This window comes from Meriones unguiculatus, chromosome 9 (assembly GCF_030254825.1).
Source record: "Meriones unguiculatus strain TT.TT164.6M chromosome 9, Bangor_MerUng_6.1, whole genome shotgun sequence".
Classification (NCBI taxonomy): Eukaryota; Metazoa; Chordata; class Mammalia; order Rodentia; family Muridae; genus Meriones; species Meriones unguiculatus.
In genome coordinates this window covers 118,209,514-118,231,981 of record NC_083357.1, presented here as the reverse complement: position 1 = coordinate 118,231,981, position 22,468 = coordinate 118,209,514, and the positions used below count along the sequence as shown (strand labels likewise).

The window sequence follows — 22,468 nt, the reverse complement described above, 5'->3', positions numbered from 1 at the left end:
CCAACATGACACCCAAGGAACGAACAAAAAAGAATGGTAGTTACCACCACCAGCAGTACCTTGGTCCCTATAAAGAAAAAACGTAAACATACCATAAACCTACATGGGACACAGGCATGTGCAAGCGCAATTATCTTGAAGAGGTGGAGTTGGAGAGCTTTTAAAGTATTGATGTTTGAACACTGGATAGCAAGTATATACTATTTAAAAACAAAACTACTCGCTTTTTTATTTCCACACAAATTGGGAAGAAACTTGTTAATGTTGCCTCATGGTTACAGAACATGAAGTAGACTGACCTGTAAGAAGATGCTACTTAGCTGGGCGTGGTGGCGCACGCCTTTAATTCTAGCAGAGGCAGAGGCAGAGGCAGACAGATCTCTTTGAGTTCGAGGCCAACCTGGTCTATAAAGTGAGTCCAGGACAGCCAGAGCTCTATTACACAGAGACACCCTGTCTTGACAAAAAGAAGGTGCTACTTACAAACAATAGATTCGCTTTGTTAATGCTCCTTTTCTTGGCCCACAGAACCTAGAAGACTGATCCAGCTCTTCCCCACAGCATGACCTTACTCCCATGTTAACTACACACGACCAACCTGACACAATCGAGTATGTGAGCACTTTAAGTCATGCTCTGGCACCAACAGAAGGCAGTTAATCGCTCTTTTTATGCAACTTACGATTTCATTTCTATAGACACTGTAAACAGAAATTTCATCTTAAAATCCCCAGTTGCTGAACCTGTCTCACCAGTGATGCTGATAGTTCAGGAGCATGCTTTTTTTCAAGAAGTCTAACTTTTGTTTGTCTTCAGCCTTCTCTGTATTGTATGTTTTCGTACAAACGAGCTTACAGGTTTCCATCTTATTAAATGTAAACTGTACAAAAAGAAAGAAGAAGGTACATTAATAATTACCCAAAAAAGACATGAAGACACAAGTTCTTCTTAAGATAACAGTTTTATAAGTCATCAGCATTGCTGATTAACACCTAAAATCCATCACAGCTCACTCAATTACACTGAACCTTCAATCCATTTCTCTATAAAGGCAGTCTGCAACTTTTCTTATCACAAGTTTTTCTTTCCTGTTCTGATGACTTCAATTTATCTTCTACATGTAAATGGGATCTAGAAGAAATAGAAGATAAAGCAGTTTCCCCACAGGAATGTTCTAAACTTTCTGGAGGTCATGGCTTCTAATGACAAGGACCCAAGGTTTCTGTGCTAGCATCCAAGTAGACAGGTATCAATCACTCAAGTGGCCCTAATGTCCCCTAGAAGACTCAGCACAATATCATCTTTGAACATCTAAAATCAAAGTGAACATGACCCTTTACTCAAATATAAGACTGCTAATTTTCAGGATTCTATTTCTAAAAAAGGTACATTAAAAATTAGTAATTATTTTAAAAACCAAACTTAAAAACTAGAGTTTCCTCCAATCGAGTCCAGAATTTAATTCCCATGACATTCCCAGAACATTTTAATAACAGGTTCACGATGAACCTATTATTATTCCCGGGAGCATTTAAGTCTTGGTTTTGAAAATGCTGCTCTCTAGCCTGGAGGGTGGGGAGCAGAGCAAACTGCAGAGCAAGTAAGCCGAAACTCTGGCTCAACCTCCAGCACAAAAACAAAGCAAAAACACCCACCATACAAACACCTTTGTATTCTCAGGTAGCTGTGACGCATCAACTAGATAAATAGACTATAATAATTTTTACCTTCAAAAAATTACGTTTAGCCAGGAGGTGGTGGCATGCGCCTTTAATCGAGAGGCAGAGGCGGGTGGTTTTACGTGTCTACACAATTCCAGGTCTACAGAGTTTAGGACAGCCAGAGCTACAGAGAAACCCTCTCCCAAAAAACAAAACAAAATGCTTCCTTTCTAGATAGTGTACTTGACTTGTCACCTTTTTGTTCTGAAACAAGTCTTATTATGTTGCAGTTTGGCCTCAAACTCAAGATCTTTCTACCGAAGCCGCCCAAATGCCAGGATCTCTGTAGACACACCAACAGCTGGCTGGCGGTCTGCTTCTGTACCTGTTGTCTACCCACAGCCCCACACTAGCCAAGTGGTAAGCCATCAGCTGATGGCGAATGTTTGTGTGTGGTTTTGCTTGTTTGTTTTTGATGGTGAATGTTAAGTGTGGCCCACTGCTGCCACCTGTCAGCCAACAGTTTAATTTTCACATCACTACCTCTATCCATCTAAGACAGTATTTGCACCATTATTTTGAACCTTAAGGCTCGCCTTTAAAAAGTGAAAAGTAGCAGCACAAAAGTACTCAATGAGACTATCAGAAGCACAAAGGTCAAACTTGAGTACGGAGAGACATTACCCCTGTTCTCAGCAGACAATAGTAAGTCTTACACTGTGGTAACTGCCTAACTAAATCAACTCAACTGTCCAGGAAAATAAAAGACCAAAGGACACAGGGAGAGAGTGTGAGGGAGTGTGTGTGTGTGTGTTTTCCATGTGTGCAGCATATGGAGGCCATAGGCCATGCAGACACTCTTGTATTGCTCTCCACTCTAGTTCTCAAACAGGTTCTGTCATTGAACCTGGCGCTCACTGACTCACAGCTCCAGGTTCCTCCTGCTTCCATGCTCCACAGCTGGGACTACAGGTCCGTGTGTTCACGCCCCAACTTTCGTGTGGCAGTCACTTTATCCACTGAGCCATCTCTCCAGCCCTGTGCCGTCTGATTATACAGCAAGGGCTAGCATTCTCGTAATGCTCCCTATGTCCACTATACTTTATATTCCTCAAGGATCATGTATTCCACCCAACAACCGGGTAACTGCGGCCTTCTTCGTCACGTTTTACAGAGTAGAAAAACCAAGGCAGAAAAGACACAAACTAAGAAATGCCAATCAGGGTGTGACCCAAGAAAGTTGAGCTATACAATGTTCCTTTCCTTATGTTTAACTGGAAACTATTTTAAATCATTAAAATGTTATTAGACGTCAAGGAAACTCATCCCCTTGATGACACACAAGCCCAATGTTGTCCTATTTTTACTTCATTTTTCTCTGTATGTGCGGTGTGTGTGCACAGACACATGCAGGAGTGCCATGTGCATGTATGTGGTGGCGGGGAGGTGTCTTGCTCTACCATTCTCCACATTATGAAATACACACCTTCAATCTGTACTGTGTGCCCACGTGTGAGCCCGTGTGTGTGCAGTGTGCAGGCACCACAGTAAGCACAAGCGTGCATAAGATGCCTTATACTTCCATGTCCCAAATGTACTCTTCTGCTCACCCCTTTTCTGTTTTTCCTCCTGAGGAAATCAAAACCCCATCCTACATCATGTTCCTCAGCTAATTCTCTTGGCTCTACTTTTAAAAAACAGGCTGACTTTAAGAAGCTGCTACTTCACAATCTCCTCCCTGAGCAATAAATCAGCACCAAGTCCTATGTGGAGGGCTATAAAATCCTGACTGCACTCCTGACATGCCCCTATAGTGGGTGATTATGGTAAGTTCCAAGCTGATGAGAACTTATCCTCCAGAAATCAAATGAATGAGCACTTAGACATGAATGAGGTTTCACAATCCCCAGTGTGTGATGCTGCACTCTTCCTGACCTAAACAGATGTCACAGAAAAAAGGCGGCAAAGCAGATGTCAGACGTGGAGTCTCCTCGGCTACTGGTTATCACTCTGCTTTTACTGCACATTTAAATAGGGTGAAAATATCTGAAAATACACTTGGGAAGTGAAGAACCTAACACTTTGGTTTGGGGGATAAGAATTTGCTATGTATCCCAGGATGACCTGGAACTGCCCCTTAGCAACCTGACAGGCACATATGACACTGTTCCCTGCTTAACACAGACCTTGATCCTAAAAGTTCCTGTTCAATGTGAGAAAGTGTTAATGTGACGTCTGGGGGTGGGAGGAGCCAAAGCGCATGCTGGTCTCAGAGTCTGCAAAGGGAGCAGTGAACAGCAAAAGGAAGCCAGAAGGAGAGCGAAACTCAGGCTGACCAAAAGTGCAGAGCAGCAAGAGCGCAGCGCTATCAGCAAGAGCACAGAGCTATCAGTGAGTATATTCCTAACTGGGACCCACTCCAAACTGGAAGAAACCTTAGCACCCATCTAGAGAGAGCTTGGTAAACAGGAAATGTGCAGTCCTCGGACAGACCACGGCCATCCACGCCCACATGAAAAGATGTCCAGTATATTTATGGGAGTCTCCTGTGTGCCCTGCTAGCCGCAAGGAACCCAGCAGAGGAGAGAGGCCCATCTATCTCCACACCCTTGACTTGGCGTTCATGAGCTGCCTCCAGCAGTGTGCCCCCACCGCCTGCCACTCCCTCCCAGATTACCTAGGCAAGGGAAAAAAGGTCACTGAAAATGCACATCTTTCTCTACTTAAACACCCTTCTGCTCTTTCACCTCAACTCTCAGCATAAGGGACTAAATCTGAAAAGTCCCAGGACCCAAGAGTCTTACATATCATTAAAATGTCAAGAATGAGTTTGCACTAGAGGCAGTAACTGTCTTTTCCTGGCTTTCTTGGTTTACTCTTGTGCCAAAGGCTGCCTGTCCCTGACAACAAAAGATCCTGGCAGCAGAGATCCACCTGCCTCTGCCTCCCAGCGCTGGGATTAAAGGCATGAGCCACCACTGGAATATTTAAGTTGTGTGTACAATTTCACAGATATGCTTGGCGATAACCCTCTACTAGAAAATTAATACAATTACCATCAAAATAATTGCTCAAAGAAACTTATAACAGGGAACTTTGCTTGATGCTCTCCATACAGACACACTGACTTCTCCCTGCAGTGACTTCATTCCATAAGGTCTTCAACTATCTTTCAAAATAATTTAAAACCACTGATTTTTTTTTTTTTTAGAGCATAGACTTTCAGATTAGAATATGTGAAGTGGACAGATTTATGATCAAAAATGAGCCTGTAGAGGCTAGAGAGATGGCTCAGTTGTTAAGAGCACTGGCTGCTCTTCCAGACGACCCAGGTTTGGTTCCCAGCACCCATACGGCAGCTAACACATACCTGTAACCAGTTCCAGAGGACCCAATGTCATTTTCTGGTCCTAAGCCACTGTACGAACATGCATACAAGCAAAAACACCCATTCACATAAAATTTAACAAGTTTTTAAAAACTATAACGGATTAAACTTATACAACGATTATCTCTTTCTGCCTCTAGGACTTGACAGAATAGGTTATGGGCTGAGAGAGTGTGAGATGGCTATCAGGAACAATGCAGGCTCAGGGATTAGCTGGACGGATGCTCCATGTATTAAAGTGCTGTGAGAGACAAAGTGCTTAGCAAAGAGGAGACCAGGTCACTAGCGGTAGAGTGGAAGCCACAGGAGGGAAGAATGGGAAGCCAGGAGAGGCCACTGTGGGCTGGAAAAGAACCCCGGGGAGCCAATAATGGCCATTATGGGGAAAGTTCTAGCAGGGTCAGATGCCTGATGGAAGCAGGATTGATGAAAGCAAAGACAGGGAACAATGCAAAGTGCAAAATACAGTAAACCATAAGGAAGTCAACTATATGTATATCAACTTGTAGGTGTGTAGAAATCTCCGGGAAAGGTAAAAAAAGAACAAGTAAAACTACAGGAGAAGAGAGACTTAATTTTCATTTTACATTCTTCCACACCACTTATTTATATAGTGATGTTATGATCATAAACTTCCTTAACTTTTCTCAAAGTGGTCAAATGCCCTTTGTACAGCAGAGAGCACATATAAAATGAGCAGAGGATTGCTTCATATGGGAAGAGAACAAGCTAAAAGGGAAATAATTACAAGAAATGATGAAGTACATATACTGACAAGAACAGCTGACATTGTGTGCAGTTTTATTTTTAACTAGTGTCCTAAAAAAAAAAAAGAAAAAGGAGGGCTGTTTCAAATACATTGTTTTCATTTTTGAGACAGATCTCAGGTAGATCCAGGCTGGCCCAGTCCACTAAGCAGCTGAGGACAATCACACTTCCTGCCTCCAACCCCTGAGTTCTGGGATTACAGTCCTGTGCTACCACACGTGGTTCTGTGGTACTGAGGAGAGGCCCCAGGCCATTGTCCTTGGTAAAAAACAAAACAACAAACCACTGTACCAAATGAGCTATATCCCATTCCTCAAAACTATTTTTTAATAATTCAAACAGAAAGATAAGCTAAATAAACCAAGATTAAAAATTAAATTTTAAAATCTCAAAATACCAACAGAGAAGCCCACTTGAGGACAGAGGAAATCTACACACTGTTCAAAAAGAAAAGCAAATAGACAGCAAGTGACAGAGACAGGCCTGTCAGGTCTGGAAGCTAGTGCTAGGCAGAGGGAAGGCGCACACTGCACCACAGAAACAGCCCTGTGAGAGCGCATTAAGACAAACCTCTCAATGACCGTGAGAGGGAGAGGGTCTTTCTACATCGTGGCTCTAAAAAGTTACTCCTGGGGCTGGAAAGATGTCTCAGTGGTAAAGGGCGCTGGGTACGCTTCCAGAGGACCAGGGTTTGATTCCCAGCACTAGCACAGCAGCCCACAACCACCTGCAACTCCAATTCCAAGGGTCCCTGTGGGCATCAGGCACACAAGTGTTGCACAGGCTTATATACAGGCAAAATACCTATGCAAATAAAATATACTTTCATATAAAAAGAAAAGAAATAAATTATTCCTGGTGCAAAAGAAAGGAATTGTTCCTTACCTGTGAGATCTAAGTTATTTGAGACAGTCCTCAAAACAAAAACAAAAAAAGAAACCTCCAAAACTATAACTAAATAATTTTTATTTAACACTAAATACAAACCTTATATGGTGAAGGTTCAATTCTTTCCCCGAATAATACCTGGCCGAGATTTTCAGATGGGCGCTTTCCTTCTGAAGCTTGACAGAAATCAAACCTGAGGAAAGAACATGGGCATTTAAACACACAAAGCAGCAGCAAAGTAAGAGTCACTGGCCAGGCCTGAAAGAGGCCTCATTTTAGCAGCTCTTCTAATGAGGAAATGTGCCCATATTTAAGTCCCAGGCATCAAGGTTCCCACCAGAGCCACAAACAGTCTACATTAGATATCTCTAAGGATTTAAAATTTTACACATTGTACCTTATTCTTGTGAAGTTTAACTATGAAGTCATTTATAACATATCCTCATTCTTGAGGATTAATTTCTTATTATAACGTCTTAGTCCAAATCTTTCAATAAGATGGCATTTCCAGAAGATGTACCAGTTTTATTCCTACCTCACAGGTATGGTACTGACTCATCCATGCACTATGAGAACTCAGAATGATGGAAAAGCACAGTCACCTTACGATCCTCTTCTGTAATTCCTGCGTGTTACAGTTAGCTTCAGTGAAGCTGTGTTTCAGTGTGACAGCTCAATTTCAATGTTGCCACAGAAAACCACAGGGCGCTCAGCACGGAATGATGTGGCAAGTATGTGATAACATCGTAATGGCGACAGGACAGTGAGATTCTTAAGAGGAAGGTGAATTTCAAAGACAAATGGGAAGAGGTTCAAGTAGACACACTAACTCCTTAACCACCCTAGAAAAGGCTCTAAAGCTATGAGGTGGCTGACTTTCTTAGATACACTGATGCAGAGAGTCTCATGGGTAATATCCTTTGCATATGCTTTTCTGTATAGCAAACACTGTCCTTTAAAACTCTGAGCAACACAGAAATTGGAGTCATTAAGAATCCAGGAAGTATGTAACAACAATCCGTAACCCAGCAGTTAAACACTACAGGGCTTCATGCAGCACACTTCACAAGACAACAAACAACAAAAGCCAGGCCTTGGAAGGCCCGAGAATGGCTCACTGGGTAAAGTATTTCCTGCACAAGCCTGACAACCTTCTTCCTATCAACTAAGTGGAGTGAAGGCGGAAGGAGAACACTGACTCCGCAAACACACCTCACACATGAGAAAATAAGAACTTTAAGAATCTGAAAAGGAAATGCTTATAAGTAAATAGTTAGTCAACAATTGGCCTATCCATAACCCCTGCAAGTTACCAAAAAGACTATGAAGACTGCATCTCGACATGAAAGATGTAAGAGACACAACGTGCAAACCCTACCGGCGTTTAAAACAAAACTACACAGTATGGTTATACACATTCAAATATTCACAAAAAATATGCCTCACAGGCAAAATAGTGGTTCTTTCTGGGGACAACATGAAACAGAATTCTCTTTAAAATGTACAGGACAGGCTGGAGAGATGGCTTAGCTCTTTCTCTGGACCTGGGTTCAAGCCCCAGCATCAACATGGTGGCTCACAACCACCTCTACTCCAGTTCCAGGGCATCTGATGCCTTCTTCTGCCCCAACACTAGGCATGTATGTGGGGAGACAGGCAGGCTGGCAAAGCACCCACACATATAAATAAAAATTTAAGAAGAACAAAATTACATTTTTTTAGTCAGATAAAAAAGGAAAATCTTTACTTGATGCATCTGTTATACCACAAAGCAACACAAAAAGAACAGTTCATTTTTTCATGCAGAATTTGTATTTGTGCGTGCATGTGTGTCAGACTTGAGATAGACTTGCCAAGAGCCTGAACCAGCCAGGGATGGAGTGTGTTGTTGTAAATATATGAGTGTTGGCTATATAGTGTAGCCTAAGCAGCGGCATTATCTAACCCACTACCACAAATAGTAAGACACAGACACCTGTTATGTTTTATAATTGCCTTATTTACCTTGGGCAGGGCAGATTTTCACCTGTGCTGTCTCAATAACCTCACCATTCATCTCCCAACCCCCATCCAATGCCATCCGCCTTAATCCTCCTCACTGATCATCTTCCATCTATAAGCTTATAAATACTTGCTTTTATTCTTCATCTAGGCCTTTCCACGCCATTACTGGAGTCCTTCCTCCTCACCCACATGGTTCCTTGGTTACCTAACCCATCGTGGTGTCCTCCTTCCTCCTCTCTTCCTATTCTCCTGATTCTCCTGAACCCGAAGGCCAGGAACCTCAGCCACGCCTAACCCATTCTGCCCTGCAGGGGTACAGGCTGTTTAATCAACCAAACAGATATAATGACTTAGGCAGGTTTACACAACAAGGATAGGTTTAAGTAGATCTTGAAGGCTAGCATTAGAACAACCCCCAACAAGAGTGAGGGACCCTGTCTCCACCATCTCGCCCAATCTTCATGCCTTATTACTTAAGAAATGAATAGAGTTCTATATACAAAAAGCACAGTTCATTCTCTAAGTCACATAAGAGATTATATAAAACCAAGCTGGGAAACTTACGCTGTATATTCATAAGGAAGAACAGATTCCACTGAATCAAGCCGGTTAACAAACAGTTCTATCTCAGCCTGAAATGAGGAAGCACAGAATTAGAACATGAACCCCGAAGTCAGACACAGGTCATGCTTGGAACTGAAGAAAATGTTACACACTTGAACTATTGAACTATTCTCCTATATAACCTTTACAGATGCAAATGTCTCCAATATTTCTAACACTCTTGAAATTTGAACTTTCTAAAATATTAAACATATTCTGAAGCATTATTGCACACTGTTTTTAAAATGCTAACTTCCAAATTCATTACTATATTCTATAGCACAAAAGCAATTTCTACTTTTAGGGATGAAGAGGTGGTTAGGAGGGTGCACTGCTCTCGAGGAGGGGCAGAGTTCAGTTCACAGTACCTCGCAGTTCAGCTCAAGCCACCTGCATCTGCCGCTCCAGAGGATGGGATGCCCTCTTTTGGCCTCTCAGAGCGCATGCGCACATATGCACATACTTCCAAACAAAATATATCTCTTACAAAGTAATTTCTGTTACAGCACAACCAGAGACCTTGTCTCAATAAGTATACATTTTTCAAACAAAAAAAAAAAAAGGAAAAGTAATTAATTAATTTTGCCGGACAATGGTGGTGCACACCTTTAATCCTAGCACCGGAGATAGAAGCATGGATATCTCTGTGAGTTCGAGGCCAGCCTGGTCTACAAGTGAAGTCCGAGACAGCCAGGGCTACAGAGAAACCCTGTCTCGAAAAACAAACAAAAAGCAAAACAAAACAAAAAGCTGCCACACTGGTTGGAGTTTTCTCAATCAACCACACAGAGAATGTAAGCCCTGCATACGTGCACTCTTCGTGGATAGACAAGCACGTGGTCTAACTCTGGAGGGGCAGCTGGGATCAATCTGAGAATGGCACACTACAAGCAGTCACAGTAAAGAAGTTTACAAGGACAGGTCAGCACAAAGGTGAGGGAGAAAAGCTGACTCAACTTCCTACTAAAGTTTTCCAGTAAGCCATTTGTGCTCTGAAATACTTTAGGTACTAAACAAGATTTAAGCTAATTAGTTGGGACAAGTGTCTTCACGGTGTTAAAACTGCTGTGGCTGCCGTGGATGAGCTCGAGAAGCTGCCAGGAGCAGCATAACCACAATGCCATTCTGATCTCACCAGTATTCCACACCTGTTAGCACCCCACCTCCGGAAAGCAAGACACGACATGCAACGTGCAATTTAAACAGTCCAGCAGTGCTGACAGGACAGGTCAGCCGGTAGACGCTCCTGCTATGTGAGCCAGACAACCTGAGTTCAATGTCCGGATCCCAGGGGAAGGAGGAGAAAACCCACTCCTACTAACTGTCCCTGGATTCTACACACTTGCCTGTCCCCTACTAATAATAAGAAAAAATTAGACATTAAACTAACAGTTAAGCACACTGGCAGTAGAGTAAAAGTAAAGCACAGCAGAACAGCGCATAGACTGTAGGCCAGACTGCGTGGTCCAAACCTTGTGTGGTCAACCATGTACCATGATTTAGGCCAAATTATTTAACATGTCAGTTTCCTCTTGTGTTTCCTCATCTGCAAAATGGTGGTAATTATCTTGTAGAGCTATGTTAGATTACTGCGTGCCATTTCTGAAGTATCTCAACAGTGCCTAACACACTCCTACAGTACAGACAAAAAGACTGACTCCACAGACAGACGGGAGTGCAATAAAATCCCCGTTCTCACCCTAAACTAAAGACTAAACTAAAGACGCGTCAGCGGTGTGCACCGCCTCACAGGCGAACTCTACACTTCTACTGAAGGAAAAAAGCAAAACCACAAAACCTCGTTAAATCCCAGGACTTCAGGGCAGAGGCAGCTGGATCTCTCAGTTCATGGCTTACTCAGGCAAAATAACATTCTCTAAGACTGTCATGAAAACACATCTGAATTCAAATACTCTAACTGATGTCTAGGAAAGCCGGGGAGGTCCAGTTTTCAGCTGCAGGCTTCTCCGGAGGAATGAGGTATTACATTTTAGGACGGCCTATGTTTGCAGCCTCACAGCCCAGCGCTACGACATAATGCAAGTTGCTCGCTGTCTGTAAGCACACCCTTCTCAGCCTTGTCCTGGGAAGCTGGGCTGCCAGGCTGTCCTCACACTGACTCGAGCTGGGTGTCTAGGCAGGGTCCTTTCCACCCGTGCCTCGGTGTTCTCATCTGAAGACTGAAAATGATAATCATGAATCTAGCCGTTTTTTGAGAAGCTTCACCAGCAACATGGCCAAGGTTAAAGCTAAGGGCGCAGGGCTGTGCAGCAATGCCCAACACAGCTTCAATGAGGGATGCTTCATCTGCACTGCTGGATGTGGCAGGGCTTTGGCAGCCGAGGCTACTGGGCACCTAGCTTGTACTAGCGGGCCACTCAGCATGCGGTCAGTTAGCACAGCTGAAATACTCAGTTCAGAACCTGTGTAAATGGCCTCTGATGGCTTCCAAACTGGACAGCAAAGGAACAGACTATCATGTATAAATAATCTCTTTATATACTTAACATTTTCACTCCAGTCACTACAGTCTTTCTGTTCCAAAAAACCAACTCTCACTTTAGTCCACCCTGGAGGTTTCGAACTTTCCCTGCAGACAGTGAACACTTTGGCCCTGGAGGGTCCACCGGCTCTGTCCCTCTAGTGTAAGCAGAGCCTCGACAACTGGTAGCTGAGGACATGCCAGCGGTCTACCAAGCTGAATGACTTAAGAAACATGTTCATGCAATCTTCTGTCATTACGAAATAATATTCTTTCTTCCCCAACCACCTAAAAATAAAAACACAATTTGTAGCTTGAGTGCAGTGAGCTGGGCTGGACTAGTTTACCTGTATGCCTCATTTTCAGACACTGTTTAACGTTCTTCAAGTTCTTCAAGTGTCTGCACCACCATGTCCCAGTTCCTGTCCCCGTTTCCTCACCTCTGGTGTCTTCTTTGAGGGCTGACCCTTGAAAACCGAAAAGCTGCAATCTTTTCAGTTACCTATCTTTATCATGACAGCTGGTTTTCTTGGGACTTTACACTCTCTACAACGCTCTTAGCAGACATGTCATCACGTTCAACTACAGCAAAACTCAAGGTTCAAACACCAAAGTGTCCTAGAATAGAATGGCAGTGCTATATTTCAGTGGCCTCTCTGTATCTTCAAAGATATTCGCCTCTCTCCTGTGCGCTACACCTAAGGCTGAGTGCTCATCCTCAAGGATATGGTGCTTCTTTTCAAACATTCTTCCTAAACTTGTCCAAAACCCAATGAAGTTACTTTATTTAGTCCAGCAAACTTAATGGACTCCATTTTACTCTCATATAACTTTGATTTTATTTCTGGAACAGGGTCCCACATAGCCCAGGTTGGACTTGACCATGAGTATCCTGCCTCCCCCCCACCCATCCTGGGTTACATGTGTACATCATGCTGGGACTCTCATGTAACTTTAAAAAAGCTTCTGAAGTTATATTACTATTAACATTACATTTATTACAGACCTAACAGTACCAGTTAGTTACAACATTTTGTTTTGCATTAACGCCTTAATTAGCCTCAGGTGCCAGTCCTAAAAACACTGCCCTCCATCCAACAGCTACCCACTCCCTCAAGCCTGCCCAGACCTTTCTTTATATCCCAGTTTAAAACGACCTTAGAAATCAAGCTTACAGCCAGGTGTGCACCTTTAACCCCAGCACTCAGGGAGGCAGAGGCAGGCAGCTCCATATGAGGACAGCCTGGCCTACAAAGCGCGTCCAGGAAGGCAAGGCTGCACAGAGAAACCCTGCCTCCAAAATAAATAAATAATCAAAATAAACTAACTAATTAATTAAATCAAACATTTATTGATAAAATAATTATTTGGCATAATACAATTATGCCAATTACTGAAAATGAAAGCAAATCTGCATATTCATGCGTCGGGGTGCTTGTCGCCAGCCTGGTCGACACAGAGAATTCCAGGACGGCCAGGACTCTTGCAGAAAGAAGCCCCAGGTCAATTTCCAACACGTACATGGTGGCTCCCAACCATCTCTAACTCCTGTTCCAGTGGAATCCAACACCCTCCTCTGGCCTCTGCAGACACTGCATGCCTGTGGTGCAGTCATGTCTGTATATGTTAGGGAGAGGCACTGAGTCTCTGTGGGGTTTAATTTTCTTATTAAATCAGCAAGCACTGTAATGAGTGACGACTGGGTAATGGGTGTAAGATGGGGTAAATATGATGAAAATGTAGTATACACATGAGTGAAAATGTTGTGTATATTATATACAACTATAAAAAGCCATTGTGGCTGGGTGTGGTAGGGCACACCTTAAATTCCAGTGCTTGGGAGGCAGAGGGGGGCTGTGTGACTTAAGAGGCCAGCCTGTTCCACTAGCTTCAGGCTAGCAGAGGCGACACAGTGAGAGCCTGTCCAAAGAAAAAGAAGAAAAAGCCTATATTCTATATAATTAACTATGCTAATAAAAAACAGAGGTGTTAAAGGCAGGGTCTCATGTAACAGCATGGCCTGGTGCTTTATATTTGACGGTTATTATTTTGCTCCCGAGATAAAGGCTGCAGCCCAGACGAGTACATTATCACAGGCTTGTGTAAGCCTCACTCTACCTAACTGAAAGTTGACTGGCTAATTAGGAAGGGTCTACACCTGGGCAGGGCAGACGAGAGGGAGGCGGAGTTTTGGGTGCCCCAGCTTGTGGTCAAGAGAGAAGGGGAGGCAGAGGAGATGATGGGACAGAAGGATCATGGGAGACACAGGCAGGAGAAAGGAGGAAGTACAGGCTCTGTGGGACAGTGTGGAAAGAAGCACATGGGTGGATTGGCATGGACTGAGAAGCAGCCCAGATGAGCATAAGCAGGTATTTACGGAATTATGGATGGGAAGTAGCCCAGACAGGAATGACTTCAGCAGATGGCATGGGATGGGGGCTGGGAGATAACAAGACAGCTTAGGTGGAAGTATCTGCCCATCTGGGGCTTTCATTTTATTTAAGGCTTTTTGATCTGGGCACCTTTAAGACCCCTCACTCGGGGAGTCAAGAGCTCTGCTCGAGGGCAGCCTGGCCTACTAAGCAAGTCCAGGACAGCCAAGACAAAACAGAGAAACCTCATCTCGAAAAACAAAAGAATAAGGCTTTTCTAAAATCTATCAGGTGTCTATGTCTTTTATCGCTTATGATGGCGGGTTAGATAATACCACCGTGATAACTATAGGCTTTTAATAATAAACATTACTTAGCCCACCATTTTTAATATTTTCTACAAGCCTTATGGAGCCCAAGCTGACCTTGAACTCAGCTAAAGAATATCTTGAACTCCTGATCCTGCACCCACATTCAAACTATCTCTGGCCATGTTACCACAAGTACACACACAGAACTGAACATCAAACATTTAAATCGCAGGACCCTCAATCACACAGCCAAAGCAGGACTGAGATGACTCTCCCCGCAAGGCACACAGCAAGCATGTGAGCACCCGAGTGCCTGCTTCTATACATCGACCCCACATGCCAAGAGCACACTGAAGAGCCTGCCTTGACTCGATGAGCCTACAGAGGATCAGCAAATTTTTACAAATCTCACTTTTAGGTTAGGAGCTGCACTGGAAACTGGGAGAGAGAAAGAAAACTTACCCAGGAAGGAAGGTGGGACCAAACACTTAACCTTTCTCAGTAAGTTTGGCAAGGAAGACGCCATCCCTTCTAAGCCCTCCTTCCAAGCTCATATTTTATTTAGTCTCTGTCACTCAGGCCTAGCTGTGGTCCCAACTGCTTCAGTGTTTCAGACACACAGTCAAGCTCTAGTGCTATGTAGTGCTATGGGTTCCTCTACGGCCCTGTTCTCTGCTTTCTCCATTGCTATCCCATCTGCCACACCTGACAGCTATAAGGAGAAAAGGGCCCTAGAGAAGAGAACTCTGTATACAAGGACAATCTCAAAAGGGTCTAACATCCAACACAACAAATATAAAAGGAGAAAGCTAACAAGATCCACTGCCTAATGTTAGAGACATCCACAGTGAGGCTGACTCGAGGAAGTCATGATTGACATAATATGGACATGATAAAAAAGAATCTTAGGAAGTTGTTAAACAGGAACTCAGGTTACAACGAAAGTTGGGAGTGTTTTGTTGTTCAGAGAGGTGATCTTTTTATTCAGGACACTCATACCTCTGAAAACTATCAGTTTTCGGTTTTAGGCTGCATCCAAAAATAGAATATAAACCTGACCACTGACCCAGGTGTGATGCCAAGCACGTGCAATCTAGAGCTCAGGAGCTGGGGAAGGGAAGGTCAGGAGCTCAAGGCCAGCTTGGACTACACAAGACCCTGTCTAAAAACACCCCCAACAGAAAAAAACCAAAAATCTGACTATTTCAAAATTTTTTTAACAGACCTACAACTTCTTTTTGGACTAACACATCACTTCTGGAAGTCTCGGTCCCCAGGAAGCAAGAGAGGAATGCCCAGGACACCCAGAGTGGTGAGGAGGCAGAGCTGTGGGATCACCAGCAATCCTGGGCTTATCTGTTTCTTGGCTGAACTCTTACCGTCTGACTCAGTCCATGTTTGAAGGCAACTGCTCCTAAAATAACAGACACAGTTTATGAAATGCTTCTAAAAATAACTACCAAGAAAGGAAGGTTAATAGTATGACTAAGCTTTCATTTTATCAGGGCTGCTAAACGAATGCATTTGAGCTCTGCTCTTGTCAGCCACTAGGGGGCAGAGTTGGTCGTTTTTCTCTACAGCACAACAAAGACAATCTCAATTTTTTTCTTTTACATTAATCTGTATCGTGTGTGTGTGTGTACACGTACACACATTCGCACATGCCCACATGCCATGGTGTGCATGTGGAGGTCAAAGGATACCTTTTTGGGGTAGGTTCTCTCGCACGTGGGTCACAGAGATGGAACTCAGATTGTCAGGCTTGCTGGCAAGTGTTTTTCGAGACAGGGCCTCTCTGTAGTCCTAGAACTCGCTACCAGGCTGGCCTCAAACTCACAAACATCTGCCTGCCTCTGCTACCCAAGTGCTAGGATTAAAGGGGTACACCACGCCATTCGGCTGGGGACAGGCGTCTGTACCAGCTGAGCCACCCTGCTAGCCCCAGGAAAGAAAATTTTACTCCTTCCCCTTAGACCATGATCCCTCTATTACGCAGTAAAAAAGGGTCCAATGTTTTGAGCACTTGCGTTTTAGTTCTCAGGTCTGAACTGAATTGAAGAGCCAAATACCTGACAGAGCGTGAAAGAGAACTGTCACTCTCCTCATGATTAGACACTACAAGCCTCTCAGTCCATTTGTAACCTGGGCCAAAGCTAAGCCCCACACAGCAGCTGAAAGTCAAAATTTTTGTCTTTTTTCCCCCAGATCTGAGGAACAAACCACTGAGCTAAATCCCAACACGGAGAGTCAAAACTTTTATACTAAGTGGGACCTGTGCGGGTCTGCTCACTCTGACCAGGTTTGACCTAGTCACACAGCCACACGTCCCTCGGTGATGGCATTAACAACTGACAAAGGTGCAGACACCTCAACAGCACTGAAGGCTATGCAGGAAGACGCTCTCGGGAACCGCGCTGCAGCTCAATGGTAGAGAGCGGCCTAGCATTTCCAAATCCCCAACACTCCAACAAATGAAAAGGTGTTATCACATGGGTCTGAAGTGTCTAACTAAGCAGACCTGGAAGCAGGTCACTCCCGTAATCCCAGCACTAGAAACAGGTTATACCTGAGCTCAGGAGAGCAAGGTCCCCTTCTTAACAGCCCGACCCAAGGAGCCAAGAAACGCACATTAGTGTTAGGACACTGCTCAAGCAGGACCTGACTGGTTCCAGCTCACTCCAGAGGCTCACAGCTCCCTCCTCACTCCAGCTCCAGAGGAATAGAAACACGCGCAGCGCACCCTCATTCACTCACTCGATGCACTAGCAGGTAAAACCACGCTGCTCTTCCAGAGGATCCAGGTATCAAGTTGTTCAACTCCAGTTCCGATATTAGCTAAGAACTCCCTGGGCACAAGGTACACGCAATACACAGATACAGGCAAAACACTCACACACAGAAAACAAAATTAAATTTACACTTAAGAATATACAAATAGGAGCTGAAGAGATGGCTCAGTCATTAGGAGCGAGCACTGCTCTTCTGTGGGAGCTGAGCTCAATTCCCAGCACCCACTTATCTGGTGGCTAATGACCTGCAGCTCCAGCTCCGGGGAGTCAGACACCTCTGCCCTCCATGGGCACCTGCACTCATGCGTCTACACACAGACACACAGTTAAAATAAGATATATCTAAAAAAAAAAAAAAAAAAAAAGCACAGATAATTCCTGCTAAATGTATTCTCATTACAGCAGAGAAAAAAAAAAAAAAACTGGAACCAATCTAAATGCCCAACAAACTAAATGCTTCATAGAAAGTACACTGTTAAGAATAAGGCTCCCGTCTCTCAACAAGACAAGAATGCACATTTCATGTCAACACAGATATTTAAATGTATGCACATGCTATTATGTTAAACAAGAATAAACCACAAAAACAGTACTTATGAAGGCTAAGATTATAATTCAGAAGTTAGGATAGGATTTAGTGTTCAATTGACTCCCATTTCTCTGTTAGGAAATTAAATATAAAACTTTGTTGTTGTTTTTGAGACAATGTTTCTTCATATAGTCTCGGCTGTCCTGGAACTCATTACACAGACCAGGCTGGAGGAAAACATGAGTTTACCTCTGCCTCCAGAGTGCTGGGATTAAAGGTATGCCCAGTTACAAAATAGCCAAATCCTCAGTCTCTCAATATCCACACTGAGTTAATACAGGAAGAGGGCGGACTATGCTGCATACGTTACACTGAGGATACTTGCTTCCTTCTGCACTCAACCAGCACAAAGACCGTGCTTCCTCTGAGAAATCCAAACACTTTCAAGGGGAACACAGAAGCAACATGACTATCCTTGTTCTAGAGGTGGGAAAGAACCAGAAGAGAAACCGTAGAAAGACCTCTCCATCATTTCTGACTGACTTTTAAAGGAGGTCCTTTCTGTTCCTTAGGAAATGTGCATTGCTAGGGTCTGAACACTTTGGCTCTCCCTCCCCGGTTCCTCCCTGAAAACAGCAGACCCTCAGGTAACGGCACCATGAAGGAAAGCCTTTTAGGGATGCCCAGGTCCTGGGGGCCAGAGCACTCATGAATAGCTCGTCCTGTCCTCAAAAAAAATGAGCTCAAGAAGCTCTTTCATCCCTTCCACCACAAGAAGACACGCACACATAGGCACCAGGAAGAAAATGAGCCCTCACCAGACTCTGAATCTGTGGGCACCCAAATCTTGGCTATCTTAGCCTCCCAAACTGTGAAGTAAATTTCTGTTCAGAGGCTGGAGAAATGGCTCGGTGATTAAGAGCACTGTCTGCTCTTCCAGAGGTCCTGAGTTCAATTCCCAGACACCACATGGTGGCTTACAACCATCTACACCCTCTACTGCCCTTAGAGCACTAATATGCATAAAATAAATAAATAAATAAATAAATAAATAAAATCTTAAAAAATCTCTGTTCAGAAGAGAGGGAACGGGTGCTGGTGAACACGCAGTTTACCCTAACAGGTCACTAAGTTCTCCCACCAGCTGGTGGAGCCGGGGGACAGGAGGAGGGCAACCCACTCCTCTTCCTAATGACCAACAGACTAACTGAGAACAAAGATCCAAGTCCAAACATCCTGAAATATGATGTCTGGCCTATTTTATCCCCACACCTATCAAAGTTAAAAACCTCAAAAGACCTGAAAACTTTCCAGAACACTTAAACCACCGAGCTTGCAGGCCTCACACACGTCTGCCATCTATCCACCTCCAATGCCCTCCTTGGCAGCTTCCCAGGAAGACTCCAAAAACAGTTCCTCGCTTATTTTATGAACACAACACAGTGGCTGTGCATGGCACGGCCAAGTGCTCGTTTGTAAAGGTTGGCTACTGAAATAGGTAACGGAAAAATGCAGTGTGTCTGCAAGACTGGATCTCATTTAGGGTGTGAAGTGTCCGTGAAGAGGCAGAACTCGTGCTCTGCCGGGTAGGAAACACTGATGGACTGTGAGCCTGAGTGAATCTTACACATTCCCAGGCACTGTTAGAGAGACAGGCTCCTTTGCCTCTTTTTAAAACTGATGTGACATGTCAACACAACTGAGAAAAGCCGGCAAACCTGAAGAGAACGACAAAATGCCGTGAAAACTTTAATAGCCTCCCTAACGCTCTAAAGCAACCTCAAAATTCACAACTGTGGTAAAAAGCTAACGGTCATAAAATAAACACCAGCTTTAAGAATTTCGTAAATAAGCCTATTTACAGAGTGTAAACGTCTTCTTAACTATTATTTGAACTGTTAAAAGTTAACGATTTCAAGGACACCCTCGATCCTCGAAATGGTTAAGTTTCCGTAACTTAACGAAATAATGGTGTACTGTGATGCTCGCTCTATACCTTAGAAAAGCTGCCATCAGCTGGAAAACTGAAGTGTGGGCGGATGTCCTACCAGGCCAACATTTTCAAGATGGGTTCTTTCTCCTGCTGTGTGCTTAAGTGTTTAGAACACTGCGGAGAAACTCGTCTGAGGGGAGTCTCTGACATCTTTTACAGTTTCCTCTCTAACAACGTTTGAAGGCCAGGGGTTAGTGTGTCGACGAGTCTTTACTAACGCAGTTTTTACGAGGGTTGGAATATGCCACAATGCACAGGTTAAGTAATCAACTGCTAATCTTGAGGTTAGATATCAAAGTCCTGGAGAATAAACCGTCGTAACCAGGAGTTCCAGGAAAGTACAATGAAATGGAGTTGCTGGAAGTTGTCGCTCGGCTGGGCGCGCCCCAAGCGGCAGCAGGTCACCCCGTTCCTGCGTGCAGGCCGGCCCAAGGGCGCTCGGCCCGCCGCCGGGGCCGGGGAGAGCGGCCGGCAGGAGCAAGCCCCGCGCCCGCCGCTGCCCGCGAGGCGACCCCACCCACCGCTACGCCCCCTCCGGGCCCAGACCCGCGCCCGCCCGCCCGGCCTCGCCCACCTTGCACTCGTTGCTCTTCTTCTCTTCCGTGCAGAAGTTGACCGGCGCCAGCCCCGGCAGGTAGAAGGCGCTGCCCGGGCGCGGGCCTGGGGCCGTCCCCAGCAGGAGCAGCGACAGCAGCAGCAACCGTGGGCCTGGCGCTGGCGGCGACGCGGGCGGCCGGGCGCTCATGCCGGCGGCTGGGAGAAGAGGGCGGCCGAGCCGAGGGAACGACGAGGAAGGAGGCCGAGGGGCTCGGAGATCACCTCAAGGCCCGAGCGCCGAGAAGGCCGGCCCGCAACGGCTAGTTCCGGTTGCGCTAGGAGACGCCGCGGGCCCCGCGGCAGAAACCGAAGCGGGCCTCGACGGGGCATGCGCGGCACCGCGCGCACATGCTCAGTGCGGGCGCCGCAAGCGCAGCGGGCTGTTTCCGGGCGGGGCGGGGCGGGGCGGAGGGCCGCGTTCCGGGTGCTCCGCGCTCCGGCGGCCCGACTTCCGCATGCGCGCTTCCGGCGCAGGGTCCGGTCCGGGTCCGCCCCGGCGCCTCGAGCGTCGCGCCGCTCGGGAACCTCCTCACACGGGCGGTCGGCCCAGGGCTGGTGACCCGAGACTCGTTGACGGAGACGGGGTTGGTGCACGGAGAGCGCAGGCGCCACCTACTTGGTGCAGGATAAGGGAACAAATGAAGGAAGGGTTCGTAAATGGTTAAGTAGCTCTCGGAGGTATCTGCGGGATCCTGCCTAAGCCTCGGAAATGGTGGTATCTTCTTGTGTGAGACAGTGCACTTGATAAACGTCTTTTAGGGAGAGACGAATGAGGTAAATGGGAGCAGGAGCTTAATGAACAAAGACACGGCAAAGAAGCCTAGAACGGCATCGCCACCCTTCGACCAGCACGTAGCTTCCCCGTTGATGGGGTGCCCGTGTCCGTAAGTGCGCAAACGCGCGTGCGCAGGTGTTGCTTTTCTTGAGTATTTTTCGAGGAAAAAAAAAGTTTATCATAAAAAGCCGGTGACGTTTTAGACTTCAATCGAATTCTTCCCAAGTGCATCATCTTACATATAAGACAGTCCTGGTGACGGCAACCCCCAAATTGATGAAAAAACAAATTCAGAAAATAGGGAAATTTAAAAAAGCTTGGAGTCCCAAAGTCTGTCAAGATTCCTGTCCGGGCCCTCTAGGAAGGTTTATAACTAACCAGACTCTCAGTGGGATCTAGCACCCTGCAAACACCATTGGCATACCAGGAGGCACTAATTTGTACTAGCTGTGCGCCCCAACTTGGGACTTTAGTGCCGCCGGGCACGTGAGTTCACCAAGGGAGAAATAAAAGTGGGAAGAAAACAAAGATGCTCTTCTTCCTAAAGAATTGTAAAGACTAAATGTAAAAACAAAACACAGCAAAAACCCCATGGAATACGGTAGTGGGAGACGCTGACTTTTATAAAAAAGCAGTGGGGTGTGTCCGCACACACCCTCTCTCTCAAATACCAACTTGCTGAACTCCGGGCTAGGAGGGTCACGGCCACTCCGTCGTGGAAGGAGGAAGCCGCTGCGGCTCCAAATAAAAAGGGGCGGGGGAGCTCAGCACCCTGTGGCCCGCGTTTCCGACACCACCGATCTGCCTTCTCTGTCGCCGCCTCCCAACCTGGTCCTGCTTTTCTACCGTCCACGCACCTCTGCTCCAACCCCGCCCCCAAGGCCGTGCTGCTCACGATTTGGTCATTTGGTGGTGTCTACGCTAACCACCCTAGGCCCCTGCCGCTCTCCCCTGCTTTGTCTGCTCGCGCCAGGCGCGACGACACAATGTGGCTGTCCCTCAGTTCGCCGGTGCCCCCGGGATCTACCACTCGGGGCGGTCGCATTCATCTGGCACTGTCTCGCTTCCCACGGGCGCAGGGCCCGGTCTGCACCCTCCAGCCCGAAGGCGGGGCCCTGAGAACTAAGAGCGCACGGCCCGGCCGCCGCGGGCCAGCTTCCCGACGCGGCCGCGTAAGCCGCCCTCCTCACGGAGCGGGCCAGCTCGGCGAGAACGGCTTTCCGCGGCGGCCCGGGGCCTCTGAGAAGGCCAGCGACGTCGGGTTCCTCACGGCCCCCTCCCCGGAGCGCGGGCGCGGCGCGCTGGGCG

General features: G+C 45.9%; 1 protein-coding gene across 1 annotated transcript in view; it reads right to left on the bottom strand.

Annotated features, from left to right (window-relative positions):
- The window catches only part of Tm9sf2 (transmembrane 9 superfamily member 2), a 48,489-nt gene extending 27,749 nt beyond the window's left edge, over nucleotides 1–20,740 (bottom strand). The window contains exons 1-4 of the mRNA XM_021644481.2: nucleotides 20,363–20,740; nucleotides 9,274–9,341; nucleotides 6,805–6,898; nucleotides 753–880 (exon numbers count right to left, since the gene is read on the bottom strand). Of these exons, the coding sequence (XP_021500156.1) occupies nucleotides 753–880; nucleotides 6,805–6,898; nucleotides 9,274–9,341; nucleotides 20,363–20,533 (461 nt within the window). The 5' untranslated portion in view covers nucleotides 20,534–20,740. The remainder of the gene's footprint in view (nucleotides 1–752; nucleotides 881–6,804; nucleotides 6,899–9,273; nucleotides 9,342–20,362) is intronic.
- Nucleotides 20,741–22,468: the final 1,728 nt, after the last annotated feature.